Here is a 16,952-nt window from a genome sequence, read left to right as displayed (position 1 = left end):
GGTTTATGGATCAGATGGGGGGAGTGGACCCATGGCGGTTTGCAAGGCTGCAGGCCAGGGAGTTTTCTTTCTTCTCCCATGTACACAAAGCCTACTCCCGGATAGATTTCTTTGTTCTGGGTAGGGCCCTCATCCCGAGGGTGGAGGGGACGGAGTATTCGGCCATAGCCGCTTCGTACCATGCCCCGCACTGGGTGGAACTGGAGCTGGGAGAGGAGAGGGACCAACGCCCGTTGTGGCGGCTGGATGTGGGACTGTTGGCGGACGAGGTGGTGTGTGGGAAGGTGAGGGGGTGTATCGAAAGGTACTTGGAGGCCAACAACAACGGGGAGGTGCGGGTAGGGGTGGTATGGGAGGCGTTGAAGGTGGTGATCAGGGGAGAGCAAATTTCCATTAGGGCTCATAGGGAGAAGACAGAGGGTATGGAAAGGGAGAGGTTAGTGGGGGAGATTTTGAGAGTGGACAAGAGATACGCAGAGGCCCCGGAGGAAAGATTACTTGGGGAAAGACGACGTCTCCAGACGGAGTTTGACCTGTTGACCATAGGGAAGGCGGAGGCACAGTGGAGGAAAGCGCAGGGGGCGACCTACGAGTATGGGGAAAAGGCTAGTCGGATGCTGGCACACCAGCTCCGTAAGAGGATGGCAGCGAGGGAAATAGGGGGAGTCAAAGATGGAAGGGGAGCCACGGTTCGGAGTGCGACAAAAATAAACGAGGTATTTAAGGCCTTTTATGAAGATCCCAGCCCCCAGCGGCATCCAGAGCTGGCATCGGGCGGGGATTGGAAGAATGGGGGACCTGTTCATCGACGGGACGTTTGCGAGCCTAGGGGCACTGGAGGAGAAGTTCGAGTTACCCCCAGGAAATGCCTTTAGATATATGCAGATGAGGGCTTTTGTGAGGCGACAGGTGAGGGAATTCCCGTTGCTCCCGGCACAAGAAGTTCAAGATAGGGTGATCTCGGGTGTATGGGTCGGGGAGGGCAAGGTGTCGGAAATACACCAGGAGTTGAAAGAAGAGGAGGAAGCGCTGGTAGAAGAGTTGAAGGGTAAATGGGAGGAGGAGCTGGGGGAGGAGATCGAGGAAGGTCTGTGGGCTGATGCCCTAGGTAGGGTTAATTCCTCCTCCTCGTGTGCCAGGCTCAGCCTGATACAATTTAAGGTGGTCCACAGAGCGCACTTGACGGGGGCGAGGTTGAGTAGGTTCTTTGGAGTGGAGGACAGATGTGGAAGGTGCTCAGTGAGCCCGGCGAACCATGTCCATATGTTTTGGTCATGCCCGGCACTGGAGGGGTTCTGGAGAGGAGTGGCGGGAGCAATATCTCAGGTGGTGAAAGTCCGGGTCAAGCCAAGCTGGGGGCTAGCAATATTTGGAGTAGTGGACGAACCGGGAGTGCAGGAGGCAAAAGAGGCCGGCATTCTGGCCTTTGCGTCCCTAGTAGCCCGGCGAATGATCTTGCTAATGTGGAAGGAGGCGAAGCCCCCCAGCCTGGAGGCCTGGATAAATTATCATAGATTATCATAGAATTTACAGAGCAGAAGGAGGCCATTCAGCCCATCGAGCCTGCACCAGCTCTTGGAAAGAGCACCCTACCCAAGGTCAACACCGCCACCCTATCCCCATAACCCAGTAACCCCACCCAACACTAAGGGAAATTTTGGACACTAAGGGAAATTTATCATGGCCAATCCACCTAACCCGCACATCTTTGGACTGTGGGAGGAAACCGGAGCACCTGGAGGAAACCCACGCACACACGGGGAGGATGTGCAGACTCCGCACAGACAGTGACCCAAGCCAGAATCGAACCTGGGACCCTGGAGCTGTGAAGCAATTGTGCTATCCACAAGGCTACCGTGCTGCCTTGCTGGGTTGGGTATGGCTGGGTTCATAAAGTTGGAGAGGATTAAGTTCGCCTTGAGAGGGTCTGCGCAGGGGTTCTACAGGCGGTGGCAACCGTTCCTGGACTATCTCGCGGAGCGTTAGAGGAAGGTCGGTCAGCAGCAGCAGCAACCTTGGGGGGGAGGGGGGACTGCCTGGGAGGGTGGATGAGCAAGAGATAACATGAAGGGTTGGGGAAACTGGCACGTATGGGTGAGGGCCAGTGTACAAAGCTGTGTAAATATATCATTTTGCCATGTATATATCTTGCTCTGCGCGATTTCTCATTTTTTTTTGTTACGGGGGTGGGGGGTTATTGTTTGTAAGGGAGAAAAATTGTGTTAAAAAACTTTAATAAATATTTTTTTTTTAAAAGAGGAGAAACTTTCCACTGGCAAGTTGTTTAGTAACCAGAGTACAAGAGTTTTAAGATGATTGGCAAACAAACCAGAGGATTAGGTGGGTAGCGATCTGGAAAGCGCTGCCTTTTTAATAATCTTTAGTGTCACAAGTAGGCTCACATTAACACTGCAATGAAGTTACTGTGAAAAGCCCCTAGTCGCCACATTCCGGCGCCTGTTCGGGTACACGGAGTGAGAATTCAGAATGTCCAATTCACCTAACAATCACGTCTTTCAGGACTTGTGCGAGGAAACCGGAGATCCCGGAGGAAACCCACGCAGACACGGAGATCGTGCAGACTCCGCGTAGGTTTTCATCAGATTGCGTAGGAGAGTGAGTTAGTCATCCTGTTGTGTTCATTATTTTTCTCAGTTAAGTCGCTCATGGAAACACGGGGGAGCAAGAAAGGGAATACGGTCTGTTGTTACTAAGGTCTCTGGGGCAACCTCTGTACCCAATGCCGTCACTGACCGAATCGTGGGAAAATGGATGATTGTGTGCAGTGGGACGGTTGTGGGGGCTGTGGTCCTTGGTGGAGTGACCAGGTGAGTGAAAGTCTTCTGTGTTTACTCAAGAATTGGGAGCAGGAGGAGGCCATTTGGCCCCTCAAGACTGCTCCGCCAATCAATAAGATCATGGCCGATGTGATTGTAACTTCAACCCCACATTGCTACCTATCCCGATAACCTTTCACTGCCTTGTTAATCAAGAATCTATTTAGACGGAGCCGGGGAGAGGGCGGGCTGGCGCTGCCAAACTTCAGTAACTATTATTGGGCGGCGAATATAGCCATGATCAGGAAGTGGGTGGTGGGGGGGGGAAGGTCGGCATGGGAGAGTATGGAGGCGGCATCATGTAAAGGCACCAGCTTGGGGGCGTTGATAACTGCATCTCTGCCGTTCCCGCCGGCACGGTACTCCACCAGCCCCGTGGTGGTGGCAGCCCTGAGAGTCTGGGGGCAATGGAGAAAGCATGTGGGAGCGGAGGATGCATCGGTCTGGTCTCCAATCTTTAACAACCATCGGTTTGCCCCGGGAAGGATGGACGGGGGGTTTCGGAGATGGCAGAGGGCAGGAATTAAGAGGATGGGGGATATGTTTATAGAGGGGAGCTTTCCTAGCTTGAGGGAGCTGGAAGAGAAATTTGGATTGGCAAGGGGAAACAAATTTAGGTATCTGCAGGTGCGGGACTTCCTACGTAGACAGGTCTCAACCTTCCCCCTCCTACCACCAGGGAGATTCAGGACAGGGTAGTTTCCAGAGCGTGGGTGGGAGAAGGGAAGATCTCTGACATCTATAAGGAGCTCATGGGGTCAGAGGCCACGCAGATTGAGGGGCTGAAGCGCAAGTGGGAGGAGGAGCTAGGAGGAGAGATCGAGGATAGTTTCTGGGCAGAGGCATTGAGTAGAGTCAATGCGTCCACAACACGCTCCAGGCTCAGCTCAAGGTAAACAGTTCAAGGTTGTTTACCGGGCTCACATGACCGTGGTCGGAGGAGCAGGTTCTTTGGGGTAGAAGATAAGTGAGCAAGGTGTGGGGGGGGGGGGGGTCAGCAAACCATGTCCACATGTTTTGGACATGCCCAAAGCCCAGGGGATTCTATCAGGGGTTTGCAGACGAGATGTCCACGGTGTTAAAAACAAGGGTGACACCGAGTCCAGAGGTGGCAATTTTCGGGGTGTCGGAAGATCCGGGAATCCAGGAGGAGAAAGAGGCAGATGTTCTGGCCTTTGCTTCCCTGGTGGCCCGGAGGCGGATATTATTAGCTTGGAGGGACTCAAAGCCCCCGAAGTCGGAGACCTGGCTATCTGACATGGCTAGCTTTCTCTGCTTGGAGAAAATCAAGTTCGCCTTGAGAGGGTCAAAGCTAGGGTTCGCCCGGAAGTGGCAACCGTTCGTCGACTTCTTTGCAGAAAATTAAACGTCAGCAGAAGGGGGGGGGGGGTTAGTTTAGATTAGAGTAGGGGGTTAATAAAGGTGGGACCTGTAAGGGAGGAAGCAGGCTTTTTGCACTATGTTTATAGACTGATGTATATTGTTTATTTTGTCGTTGTTGTAAAACAAAAAATACCTCAATGTTTATTAGAAAAAAATTATCTATTTAGCTCTGGCTTAAAAATATTCAAAGTCATTGCTTCCACTGCGTTTTGTTGAAGAGAGTTCCAGATATTCACCGCCCTCAGAGAAAACAATTGCTCCTCATCGCTGTCTTAAAAGAGCAACTCCTTATTTTTAAGCAGGATTCTAGATTCCCACCATTTAGATAATATGTTTTTTTTATTCTTCCTGCCAAACTGGGGAATTTCACATTTGCCCACATAATACTCCATTTGCCAGATTTTTGCCCATTCACTTAGCCGATCTACGTCCTTTTGTAGGGTCCTTGCGTCCTCGTGCCAATTTACTTTGCTACCTACCTGTGTCATCAGCAAATTTAGCAACTACATTCAGTCCCTTTGTCTAAGTCATTTATATCAATTTTAAAAAGTAAGGGCCCCAGCACTGATGCCTGTGGCACACCACTAGTCACATCCTGCTAATTAGAACAATACATTTATGCCAACTCTTTTTTCCTGTTAGCTAGCTAATCTTCTATCCATGCCAATATGTTATCCCCTAAATCATGAGCTTTTATTTTATCCAATAACCTTTGATGTGGCACCTAATAAAATACCATCTGGAAATCTATCTGAGGTGTGGTGACTGTCAGGTTAAATCACCACCAGTGAGCTCTCTCTCAAAGGGGAGAGCAGCATCCACTGGTTCCCCTATATCCGTAGCACATAACCAATAAATGTGATTTCCCTTTCGCAAAACCACGTTGACTCTGCAATCAGTCCCAGCGCGAGTCATATTTGTTGTATTTATTTATGGCCGGTGGGAATGTCTGGCAAGGTCATTTTTTGTCCATCTCTTTGTCTTCGAAAAGGTGGTGGTGAGTCGTGTTGCGAATTTGTCGCAGGAATAGGCCATTCAACCCCTCGATCTTCAGCCTTGCGCTGCAGTCCATGTGGTGTAGGTATGCCCACAGCGCTGCTAGGGAGGGAGTAAAGAAACGACAATGTATTTCCAAGTCAGGGTGGTTCTGGCTTGGAGGGGAACTTGCAGATGGTGGTGTACCCAAGCATCTGCTGCCCCTTGCCCTTATGAGATGGTAGAGATCACAGGTTTGGGAGATGCCATCGAAGGAACCTTGGTAAGTTGCTGCAGTGTATCTTGTAGATGGTGTACACTGCTGCCACTGTGTGTCAGTGGGACTGAATGCTTAACATGGTGGATGAGGTGCGAATAAATGTCACAGTCCCAAAGGACCAAATGCTGCTCTCCCCTTTGAGAGAGAGCTGACTGGTGGTGATTTAACCTGACAGTCACCACACCTCAGGCAGGGGGCAAGGTTGAGAAGGTGGAGCCTTAATGAATAACCTAGGTGTGGGAATTAAACCCTGTTAGCGTTGCTCCTCCTCATGAACCAGCTGTCAAGCGAACTCCCAAATCTATATCTGGGCAAATACCATAATCCACAGCTAGGTGGAGCTAAATGGTCATTCAAATTTATTCCCTCCGATCGGTCACCAGAATTTAGGGCACCAGCTTGGGGGCGTTGATAACGGCATCTCTGCCGTTCCCGCCGGCACGATACTCCACCAGCCCCGTGGTGGTGGCAGCCCTGAGAGTCTGGGGGCAATGGAGAAAGCATGTGGGAGCGGAGGATGCATCGGTCTGGTCTCCAATCTGTAACAACCATCGGTTTGCCCCGGGAAGGATGGACGGGGGGTTTCGGAGATGGCAGAGGGCAGGAATTAAGAGGATGGGGGATATGTTTATAGAGGGGAGCTTTCCTAGCTTGAGGGAGCTGGAAGAGAAATTTGGATTGGCAAGGGGAAACAAATTTAGGTATCTGCAGGTGCGGGACTTCCTACGTAGACAGGTCTCAACCTTCCCGCTCCTACCACCAGGGAGATTCAGGACAGGGTAGTTTCCAGAGCGTGGGTGGGAGAAGGGAAGATCTCTGACATGTATAAGGAGCTCATGGGGTCAGAGGCCACGCAGATTGAGGAGCTGACGCGCAAGTGGGAGGAGGAGCTAGGAGGAGAGATCGAGGATAGTTTCTGGGCAGAGGCATTGAGTAGAGTCAATGCGTCCACAACATGCTCCAGGCTCAGCTCAAGGTAAACAGTTCAAGGTTGTTTACCGGGCTCCAGGAGGAGAAAGAGGCAGATGTTCTGGCCTTTGCTTCCCTGGTGGCCCGGAGGCGGATATTATTAGCTTGGAGGGACTCAAAGCCACCGAGGTCGGAGGCCTGGCTATCTGACATGGCTAGCTTTCTCTGCTTGGAGAAAATCAAGTTCGCCTTGAGAGGGTCAAAGCTAGGGTTCGCCCGGAAGTGGCAACCGTTCGTCGACTTCTTTGCAGAAAATTAAACGTCAGCAGAAGGGGGGGGGGGGTTAGTTTAGATTAGAGTAGGGGGTTAATAAAGGTGGGACCTGTAAGGGAGGAAGCAGGCTTTTTGGAATATGTTTATAGACTGATGTATATTGTTTATTTTGTCGTTGTTGTAAAACCAAAAATACCTCAAAATGTTTATTCGAAAAAAAGTATCTATTTAGCTCTGGCTTAAAAATATTCAAAGTCATTGCTTCCACTGCGTTTTGTTGAAGAGAGTTCCAGATATTCACCGCCCTCAGAGAAAACAATTGCTCCTCATCGCTGTCTTAAAAGAGCAACTCCTTATTTTTAAGCAGGATTCTAGATTCCCACCATTTAGATAATATGTTTTTTTATTCTTCCTGCCAAACTGGGGAATTTCACATTTGCCCACATAATACTCCATTTGCCAGATTTTTGCCCATTCACTCAGCCGATCTACGTCCTTTTGTAGGGTCCTTGCGTCCCCTTTGAGAGAGAGCTGACTGGTGGTGATTTAACCTGACAGTCACCACACCTCAGGCAGGGGGCAAGGTTGAGAAGGCGGAGCCTTAATGAATAACCTAGGTGTGGGAATTAAACCCTGTTAGCGTCGCTCCTCGTCATGAACCAGCTGTCAAGCAAACTCCCAAATCTATATCTGGGCAAATACCATAATCCACAGCTAGGTGGAGCTAAATGGTCATTCAAATTTATTCCCTCTGATCGGTCACCAGAATTTAGGAAGTATTTGGCCTCCGCCTGGGATTTTCCAGTGACAGAGCCGCAGAGTCCATATGTTGCAACTGGGGAAAGAAGCTGCCCCTCAAAATGTGTTCTCATTCCAAACTCTTCTCCCAGTGGCCTCTTTGCACGCGTGAACCACTCTGTGGGAATTTCTCAGCTTGGCTCCTTGTCATGCACGGAATGTTACTTCAGTTTAAGATGAACCCATTCAGCACCAGTCAGAATGGCCTCTGGATTCTCCCTCGCTCAGTATTAATCTGGGCCACACAATTAACCTTCACTGAGCCAGTGAACTTAAAAAGATTGCTGTGTTCTCTCTTGTTGCTTTTCCTGTCCCAACTCGTGTGGAAAATTATTCTTGCTTATTTGCCAATTGGGCTGATGCAATACGAACAATGAAAGATAGGAAAAGATACTCCAATCCATCCACCCTGTCCCACACCATTGTGATACCTTGTGTATCTCAATCATCACAACTGGGATGGGAGGAGTGCACGGTTTATCTAGTCCCGACTACTCAGCAGGTCGCACCATTAGTTTAAAAGTTTACCTTGCACACCAAAATGGCTAATTATTAACCTTTGATACTGTTAGACCCAGAATAAATTATTCTTTTAACCAGGCTTCTTTCAGTAAACTCAGAATGACTGATTTTTTAAAAAAAAATCATTGACAGGATGTGGGCATCGCTGGTTAGGCCAGCATTTATTGACCATCCCTAGTTGCCCTTCAGAAGATGGTGGTGAATTGCCGCCTTGAACCGCTGTAGTCCCTGAGGTGTAGGTATACCCACCAGTGCTGCTAAGGAATTCCAGGATTTTGCCCCAGCGACAGTGAAGGAACAGCAATATATTTCCAAGTCAGGATGGTGAGTGACTTGGAGGGGAACCTCCAGGTGGTGGGGTTCCCAGGTATCTGCTGCCCTTGTCCTTCTAGATGGTAGTGATTGTGGGTTTGGAAGGTGCTGCCTAAGGAACCTTGGTGAGTTACTGCAGTGCATCTTGTAGATGGTACACACGGTTGCCACTGTTTGCCGGTAGTGGAGGGTATGAATGTTTGTGGAAGGGGGAGCAATCAAGCGGGGCTGCTTTGTCCTGGATGGTATTGAGCTTCTTGAGTGTTGTTGGAGCTGCTCTCATCCAGGCAAGTGGAGAGTATTCCATCACATTCCTGACTTGACCCTTGTAGGTGGTGGACAGGTTTGGGGTGTCAGGAGGTGAGTTACTCGCCTTAGGATTCCGAGTCTTTAACCTGCCCTGGTAGCCACAGTGTTAATATGGCTAGTCCAGTTCAGTCTCTGATCAATGGTAACCCTCAGCATGTTGATTGTGGGAGATTCAGCGATGGTAATGCCATTGAATGTTATGGAGCGATGGTTAGATCTTCTCTTGTAGGATATGGCCATTGCCTGGCACTTGTGTGGCGCGAATATAAAATGCCACTTGTCAGCCCAGGCCTGGATAGTGTCCAGATTTTGCTGCATTTGGACACGGACTGCTTCATTATCTGAGGAGTCACGAATGATGCTGAACATTGTGCAGTCATCCGCAACCATCCCCGTTTCTGACCTTATGTTGGAAGCAGCTGAAGATGGCTGGGTCGAGGACACCACCCCGAGGAAGTACTGCAGTGTTGTCCTGGAGTTGAGAAGATTGACTTCCAACCATCACAACCACCTTCCTTTGTGCCAGGTAGGACTCCAACCAGCGGAGAGTTTCCCCCCGATTTCCATGGACTCCAGTTTAGCGAGGGCTCCTTGATGCCACACTCGGTCAAATGCTATCTTGATGTCAAGGACAGTCACTATCACCTCACCTCTGGCATTCAGCTCTTTTGTCCATGTTTGAACCCAGGGTGTAATGAGGTCAGGAGCTGAGTGAATCTGGCAGAACCCAAATTGAGTGTCCATGAGCAGATTAATGCTGAGTAAGTGCCTTTTGATAGCACTGCTGATGACTCCTTCTGTCAATTTGCTGATGATGGAGAGCAGACGTATAGGGCGGTAATTGTCTGGGTTGAATTTGTCCTGTTTCTTGTGTATGGGACACACCTGGGCAATTTTCCACATTGCCGGGTTGATGCCAGTGTTGTAGCTGTACTGGATCAGCTTGGCTAGGGATGCAGCAAGTTCTGGAGCACAGGTCTTCAGTACTATTGCCGGGATATTGTCAGAGCCCAGAGCCTTTGCAGTATCCAGTTCCATCAGCCATTTCTTGATATCATGTAGGGTGAATAAAATTGGTTGATTTATTACAAAACTTATTTTTTATAACAAGCTGGAAGGACCGGTTGACACACAATTGTACTCTGGAAGTATAATTGTCCATAAAACATATCCCAGTGTGCGCATCACATAAACAAAGAACAAACAGATAGGGGCGCGATCTGATGGGCACCTTGCGCCGGAAAAGCAGCTCGCCGCAGTCTGGCCAATAGAAGCCAGGACACCCCGCTCCCGGGATCTACCCGGCTCACAGCGCCTCGCGACATCCAACACGATCTCACGAGACATTGCGCTGTAAATCCCTCCCATTGTGGACATATAACTCTGGCAAATCTGCATATTAGAGCGAGACAGATAATCTGACTCTAATGTGCAGATTCCCGAGGTACCCGAGACTTTGGGATTCATCCCCTTCGCCTCAGTCCTCGGGCGAGCGCCGTTCAGCACTGGTCGCCACAAACGGAGACCAGACGGAACGGCACTCATGAGGGTCTCCCAGGGGTTCAGAGGCCCCAGCTCCAACCCTTTGGTCAGGGTAGTGCCCTGGCATTGCTGGTGCCACCTGGGCACCTTGGCAGTGCCACCTGGCATTGCTCACCACAACCATCTCAATGGCAATTAAGAATGAGCAACAAATGCTGGCCGAGCCAGCGATGCCTGCATCCCATCAACAGATTAAAAATATTAAACATCGGGCCGCTGAAACAAGACAAGTATTTTAACTTTCTGCATCAGTGGCTGAGCAGCATTCAGGTTGGCAAATCATTCACATGTCTGATTTCAGTTGCGTGTGCAATCTTCAATGTGAGAAACCCAAACCGTTCAACCGCAGATTCAGCACTTCCAAAGCAGGATTTGGCAGGAACTTTGAGTGGGATGGCACTGGGTGTAGTTCCGCTGGATACGTTGGGACTAATTTGAAGCGAATGGTGACGATCATTACATGGCAAAGTGTTGATTTTAAATATGGTTGTTTTCCAATTATGTGCTGATTAAAGCTTGTATTACCAGTATCTGAGGAGGATGTGGTGATGATATGTTTACTGAGCGCTGCAAGAGCCTACCTTCTTTTTCCACAGGCTGACCGAGTCTGGCTTATCGATGGTGGACTGGCACCTCATCAAGGAGATGAAGCCTCCAAGCTCTCGGGCAGAGTGGGAAGCCGAGTTTCAGAAGTACCAGCAGTTCCCAGAATTTAAGATGTAAGTTGCCATGGTAGCACCGCCCTATCATTCGACATGTTTGTCTACAGTGCTTTGTAAATTAATGCAGGGGCCCTGTCACAGTCTCAAAGGTGTTCCTCTCTGAAAAGCTTGCCTCTGAATCCGAAGGTTGTGGGTCCATTCACCACTGCAGGAATTCGAGCACATATTCCAAGCTGACACCCCCTATGCAGTAACGAGGGAGTGCTGCATATTCCAAGCTGACACCCCCTATGCAGTAACGAGGGAGTGCTGCATATTCCAAGCTGACACCCCCTATGCAGTAACGAGAGAGTGCTGCATATTCCAAGCTGACACCCCCTATGCAGTAACGAGGGAGTGCTGCATATTCCAAGCTGACACCCCCTATGCAGTAACGAGGGAGTGCTGCATATTCCAAGCTGACACCCCGTATGCAGTAACGAGGGAGTGCTGCATATTCCAAGCTGACACCCCCTATGCAGTGACGAGGGAGTGTCAGTGCCCTCACTGGGCAGGATCCAGATTTTCATACTTAAGTGAGCAGTTAGCCTCACTTAAATATGTCTCCCGAGGCGGGATCGAACGCTCGTGCCTAGGAGACCTCGCTGTGGCTCCGTTTCACGCTGGTCCACACAAACGTCCAGGTGGCGGGTAGCCCGTGCCAAGGATCAGGTCTGGGGATGCCCTGCCCGTAAGAGTGGGATGATGAGGGGCTCGAGGACCCCCTAACAAGTAAGTTGGGGGTCTGGAGGCCACAGTGGGGGATCGACAGATTGGGATGCCATTTAAAAATGGCACCCTGATCTCCTGTAGTGACAAGCTGCATGAAATGAAGAAAAGTGCGGCCTCGGTGGGGCGTTCCTTGCTGAGGCCAGGAAAAAAAGCAGAGCCCCAGTTGATCGCCCCACTAAACGCACCCAAAATGGGCTTCCTCCATCCCCTGTTAAACCGTACTCCAGGTCTTATTATTTATTGCCAGTATGATGTTTTGCTTCCCCACAGCAGTCATGTCTGTTGCCTCTGAGTGGCATTGTGTGCAGTTTTTATTCCCACGGTATCCTTGCCTGCTCAGATCTGGGTTGCGAGAGTACAGCTTTGATTTCACACCGATCCCTGTAGGCCCTGATCGGGTGAAACATTCCCTGCGTTGGCCTTGGATGGTCATGAATGAAGGTGCCTGAAGAGTCAGTGCCTAACTGTCAGCTTGCAGAAGCTTGCCATGGCTATGCATCTAACTCTGCTCCCTCGGCACCAAGTTCATTCATTCACAATTACAGTGCTTAGATGTTCTTTTGCATGACAATAAACGTGAAGGTCCAAATTTTTGCAGGCAATGAACGGGGACCAATCGTGAAGCCAGCACGGCCGCACAGTGGTTAGCACAATTGCTTCACAGCTCCAGGGTCCCAGGTTCGATTCCCGGCTTGGGTCACTATCTGTGTGGAGTTTGCACTTTCTCCCCATGTCTGCGTGGATTTCGTCCAGGTGCTCCGGTTTCCTCCCACAGTCCAAAGATGTGCAGGTTAGGTGGATTGGCCATGCTAAATTGCCCTTAGAGTCCAAAAAGGTTTGGTGGGGTTACTAGGATCTGGTGGAGGTGTGGGCTTGGGTAGGGTGCTCTTTCCAAGAGCCGGTGCAGACTTGATGGTCCGAATGGCCGACTTCTGCACTATAAACTCAATGATAGTGATCAGGTATACAGGTTCAAATCTGTTGTGGGTCTCGGTAAACAATCCAATTTCCAACGTGTTGTGGTTAGATGCCATTACATCATAAATGTCTGGTATCATAAAATTATACCAAGCGTTTGTGATGTAATGGCATTGGAGGCTGATTAGTTTGTGAAGTATATATCTAATTTGTTTTTAATTCGAATCTATTTCCACCATCTTTTCTGAATATGCTTTTCACATCACCCTAACTCCTCATGTACGATGTACGTCGTCCTCTGTGGCTCTTTTGCCAATTACTGTGTTCCCAGCTTTGTACTTGACCAAGTTCAGAGCAGTGATTAGCAGTTTAATTTTTGGGCCTGGTTGTTGTCCAGTGAGTTCCATTATGTGCCCGAGACATGATCTTTGTTGTGGAGCTTGATCTTCCCTTCTGTTCCCCAGTAGGGGGGGGGGGGGGAAGTCTTATGAGGCTTGCAAAGCATTGATATGGGAGGGTGGTTGGGCATTCTATCTGAGGTCTGAATTAGCAAACAGTTATTATTACTCAGTCCATCTGTGGTCATCAAGCGCTGGTCTATGTTTCCTCACCCTCAACCGGATCTATGTTCCTTTCCTCAGATTAAATCATGACATGACTTTGAACGAGTTCAAGTTCATCTGGCACATGGAGTATTCCCACCGGATGTGGGGTCGGGCAGTGGGGCTGGCCTACATCCTGCCTGCCATCTACTTCTGGAGGAAGGGCTGGCTCTCGAGGAGCTTGAAACTGCGCGTGGTGGGCCTCTGCGGATTTGTGTGTTTCCAGGTAGGTGAAGGACTGGGAGACCAGTTACCGTCACACGAGAATGAGAAACACAGTTTGGTAAATCAACAAATGAGATAGGAGATAAAAAAGCAGAATGCTGGTAACACTTAGCAAGTCGAGCAGCATCAATGGAGAGTAAAATAACATTAGTATTTCATGTCTGTGCCGTTTTGTCAGAACTCTGGGGACAGATTATGGGCCAGAGGTGTTAATTCTATTTCTTTTCTCTCTCTCTCGCTCCACCGGCCATGACTAACCCACTGAGTTCCTAGCATTTTCTGTTTTTACTTTCAATTTCCTGCATCCACATACGTTTCTCTTTGTATTCTCAGGGGCTAATGTTCAGGTTGTGGCGGGTTCGACCTGATCGGTAGCACAGTGGTTAGCTTCCTGTTGCTTCACAGCACCAGGGTCCCAGATTCGATTTCCGGCTTGGGTCACTGTCTGTGCGGAACCTGCACATTCTCCCCGTGTCTGCGTGGGTTTCCTCCGGGTGTACAGGTTCCTCCCACAAGTCCCAAAAGATGTGCTGTTAGGTGAATTGGACATTCTGAATTCTCCCGCAGTGTACCCGAACAGGCGGCGGAATGTGGCGACAAGGGGATTTTCACAGTAACTTCATTGCAGTGTTAATGTAAGCCTATGTGACAATAAAGATTATTATTATCTTAGCTGGGGAGTCGGTCTGTGTTACAGAATGGCAGAGTTTCCTTTTTCGCCCTTAGTGATCAGGTAGCGCCCTCCATGTGATTACGCTGATAAGTGCCCTGCCCGTCAGTGTGTGCAGCGCAGGAAAGTTCCACGTTCGGTTCTGGGGCCTGCACTGAGATAGCTAAATCGGGACGGTGTCAGGGGAACACTGGGATGGTGCTGCTACTGACACGGGTAGACAAATTAAAAGGGGGGAAATTAACCAGGATTCCCTCTCCCGATTTTCATCCGGCTCCGCTGTCGCTTTGCTGGAAGTGAGTACCCTGGATTCAAGTGTCTTTTTATTAATAATTCCATGAGAGAACCAGAGCAGTTTATTGAATGTGACATTTGGCACAGGAGTTCCAGCTAGCTCGGAGGAAAATAAATATGGGTCGGCCATTCGGCCCATGCAGTCTGCTCTCCCATTCAATAAGGCCATGGCTGATGTCACTGTGGCCTCAATTCTACTTTCCTGTCTGTCCCCGATAACCTTCAACTCTCCTGTTTGTCAAAATTCTGTGTCACTCGGCCTTGAATACATTAAATGATCAGGCTCCACTATTCTCTGGGAGAGAATTCCAAAGTATAACATCTCTGAGAGAAAACATTCCTCCTCATGTGCATCTTTAAATGAGAGACCTTACTTTGACACTGCACCCCTTGGTGTCGTGTGTCCCCTCCCCCCAGGGATGAGAAACATTCTCAAAACCAGCCTGCTTTTATTTATTTTGTTTAAAGAGGAGCAGCGAATTCCATTCCATTGTCCTGACCAACATTCTTTCTTTGTCAGGCAACAGCATTAAAAACAGCTGGTCATGCATTCCACCGCTGTTCCTGCATTGTTGCTGTTTTCCTTGTTTTCTGTACCTGAAATTAACGTGGCTTGTGGGAGATTACTGCACTTCAGAGACATTATAAATGACTAGACGTCCAAGTGTTTTTATGTAGGAGTGTGAACATAGACTGCTCGTTAAGGCACGGTGGTTAGCACTGTTGCTTCACAGCACCAGCTCCCAGGTTCGATTCTTGCTTTGGTCACTGCCTGTGCGTTCTCCCCGTGTCTCCGTGGGTTTCCTCCGGGTGCTCCAATTTCCTCTCACAGTCCAAAGATGTGCAAGTTAGGTGGATTGGCCATGCTAAATTGCCCTTAATGTCCAAAAAGATTGGGTGAGATTACAGGAATAGAGGGGAGGTATGGGAATAGGGTGGAGGTATGGGCTTGGGTAGGGTCCCAGGTTTGATTCCCGCTTGAGTCACACTCTGTGCGGAGTCTACACGATCTCCCTGTGTCTGCGTTACACTGCAATGAAGTTACTGTGAAAAGCCCCTAGTTGCCACACTCCGGCGCCTGTTCGGGTACACTGAGGGAGAATTCAGAATGTCCAATTCACCTAACAGCACGTCTTTCGGGACTTGAGAGAGGAAACCGGAGCACCCGGAGGAAACACACGCAGACACTGGGAGAACGTGCAGATTCCGCACAGACAGTGACCCACGCCAGGAATCGAACCTGGGACCCTGACGCTGTGAAACAACAGTGCTAACCACTGTGCTACCGTGCTGTACTGACCACTAGGACAGTGTTTTCATTTTCCCAGCCCTTTGATCTGTTTGTGTTTTATCTCCGCACCTTGTGGTTTCTCTCCAGGGTTTGCTGGGCTGGTACATGGTGAAGAGCGGTTTGGAGGAGAAGAAAGATTCGCATGACATCCCCCGAGTCAGCCAGTATCGCCTGGCTGCACATCTTGGATCCGCACTGGTACTGTACTGTGCCAGTCTGTGGACTGGCCTGTCTCTGCTCCTGCCCCCAAGCCAGGTACTGTATTTCCATCCCAACCCCCACAGTACTTCTTTCCAAGTTACAATTCGAAATAAAATGTGGTCAAAAGCTGATGCTGTAGTATTTTGCAGCAAGTGGGGCAAGAATATTAATTTAAATTCAGTCTGGATGTCACTGGCCAGGCCAGCATTTATTGTCCATCCTCAAGTCCTTCTGAAGCTGGTGGGGGTGTCATCTTCTTGAATTGCCACAGTCGTGTAGTGAAGGTACACCCACAGTGCTGTTAGGGAGGGAGTTCCAACATGAAGGCCCAGAAATAGTGAAGGAACAGCCAATGTATTTCCAAGTCGGGATGGTAAGTATGAGACATGGCTGGGACAAGTGTGAGACATGGCTGGGACCTTGCCTAGTAGTGGTGTTCACATGCATTTATTGCTTGTGTCATTCATGACAGAGGTCACAGGTTTAGAAGGTGCTATTGACAGAGCCTTGTTGAGTCGCTGCAGTGCATCTTGTAGATGGTACACACGGCTGCCACTGCGTCGGTGCTGTCACTGTGTCGGTGGTGGAGGAAATGCGTAAGATGGCGGATGGGTTGTCAATGGCTGTTTTGTCCTGGGTGGTCTTGAGCTTCTTAGACCAGAAGATATAGGAACAGAATTAGGTTATATGGCCCATCGAATCTGCTCCGCCAATCAATCATGGCTGATATGTTTCTCATCCCCATTCTCCTTGTAATACCTGATCCACTTATTGATCAAGAACTTGTCTATCTCTGTCTTAAAGACACTCTGTGATTTGGCCTCCACAGCCTTCTGCAGCAAAGAGTTCCACAGATTCACCTCCCTCTGGCTGAAGAGGTTCCTCCTCATCTCTGTTTTAAAGGATCGTCCCTTCAGTCTGAGGCTGTGCACTTGGTTTCTAGTTCTACTAGTGGAAACATCCTCTCCACGTCCACTCTATCCAGGCGTCGCAGTGTCCTGTAAGTTTCAATAAGATCCCCTCTCACCCTTCTAAACTCCATTGAGTACAGACCCAGAGTCCTCAATCACTCCTCATACAAGTCTTTAATTCCGAAGATCATTCACGTGAACCTCCTCTGGACCCTTTCCAAGGCCAGCACATCCTTCCTTAGATACGGCGTCCTAAACTGCTCACAA

General features: G+C 49.4%; 1 protein-coding gene across 10 annotated transcripts in view; it reads left to right on the top strand.

Moving 5' to 3' along the window:
• The window catches only part of cox15 (cytochrome c oxidase assembly homolog 15 (yeast)), a 30,532-nt gene that overhangs the window by 3,167 nt on the left and 10,413 nt on the right, over positions 1–16,952 (top strand). For 4 of the 10 annotated variants that reach the window (XM_072479684.1, XM_072479679.1, XM_072479680.1 and 1 more), the window contains exons 2-5: positions 2,656–2,828; positions 10,737–10,859; positions 13,133–13,319; positions 15,661–15,828. In XM_072479684.1, coding sequence (XP_072335785.1) covers positions 2,773–2,828; positions 10,737–10,859; positions 13,133–13,319; positions 15,661–15,828 — 534 coding nt within the window. In that variant the 5' untranslated portion in view covers positions 2,656–2,772. Of the gene's footprint in view, positions 1–2,316; positions 2,341–2,520; positions 2,617–2,655; positions 2,829–10,736; positions 10,860–13,132; positions 13,320–15,660; positions 15,829–16,952 lie in introns of those variants that run through there. The other 6 variants (XM_072479683.1, XM_072479685.1, XM_072479686.1 and 3 more) reach the window with 3 other exon arrangements.

Source organism: Scyliorhinus torazame, chromosome 16, assembly GCF_047496885.1.
Source record: "Scyliorhinus torazame isolate Kashiwa2021f chromosome 16, sScyTor2.1, whole genome shotgun sequence".
Lineage (NCBI taxonomy): Eukaryota > Metazoa > Chordata > Chondrichthyes > Carcharhiniformes > Scyliorhinidae > Scyliorhinus > Scyliorhinus torazame.
This window is presented reverse-complemented; position numbering and strand designations above follow the sequence as displayed.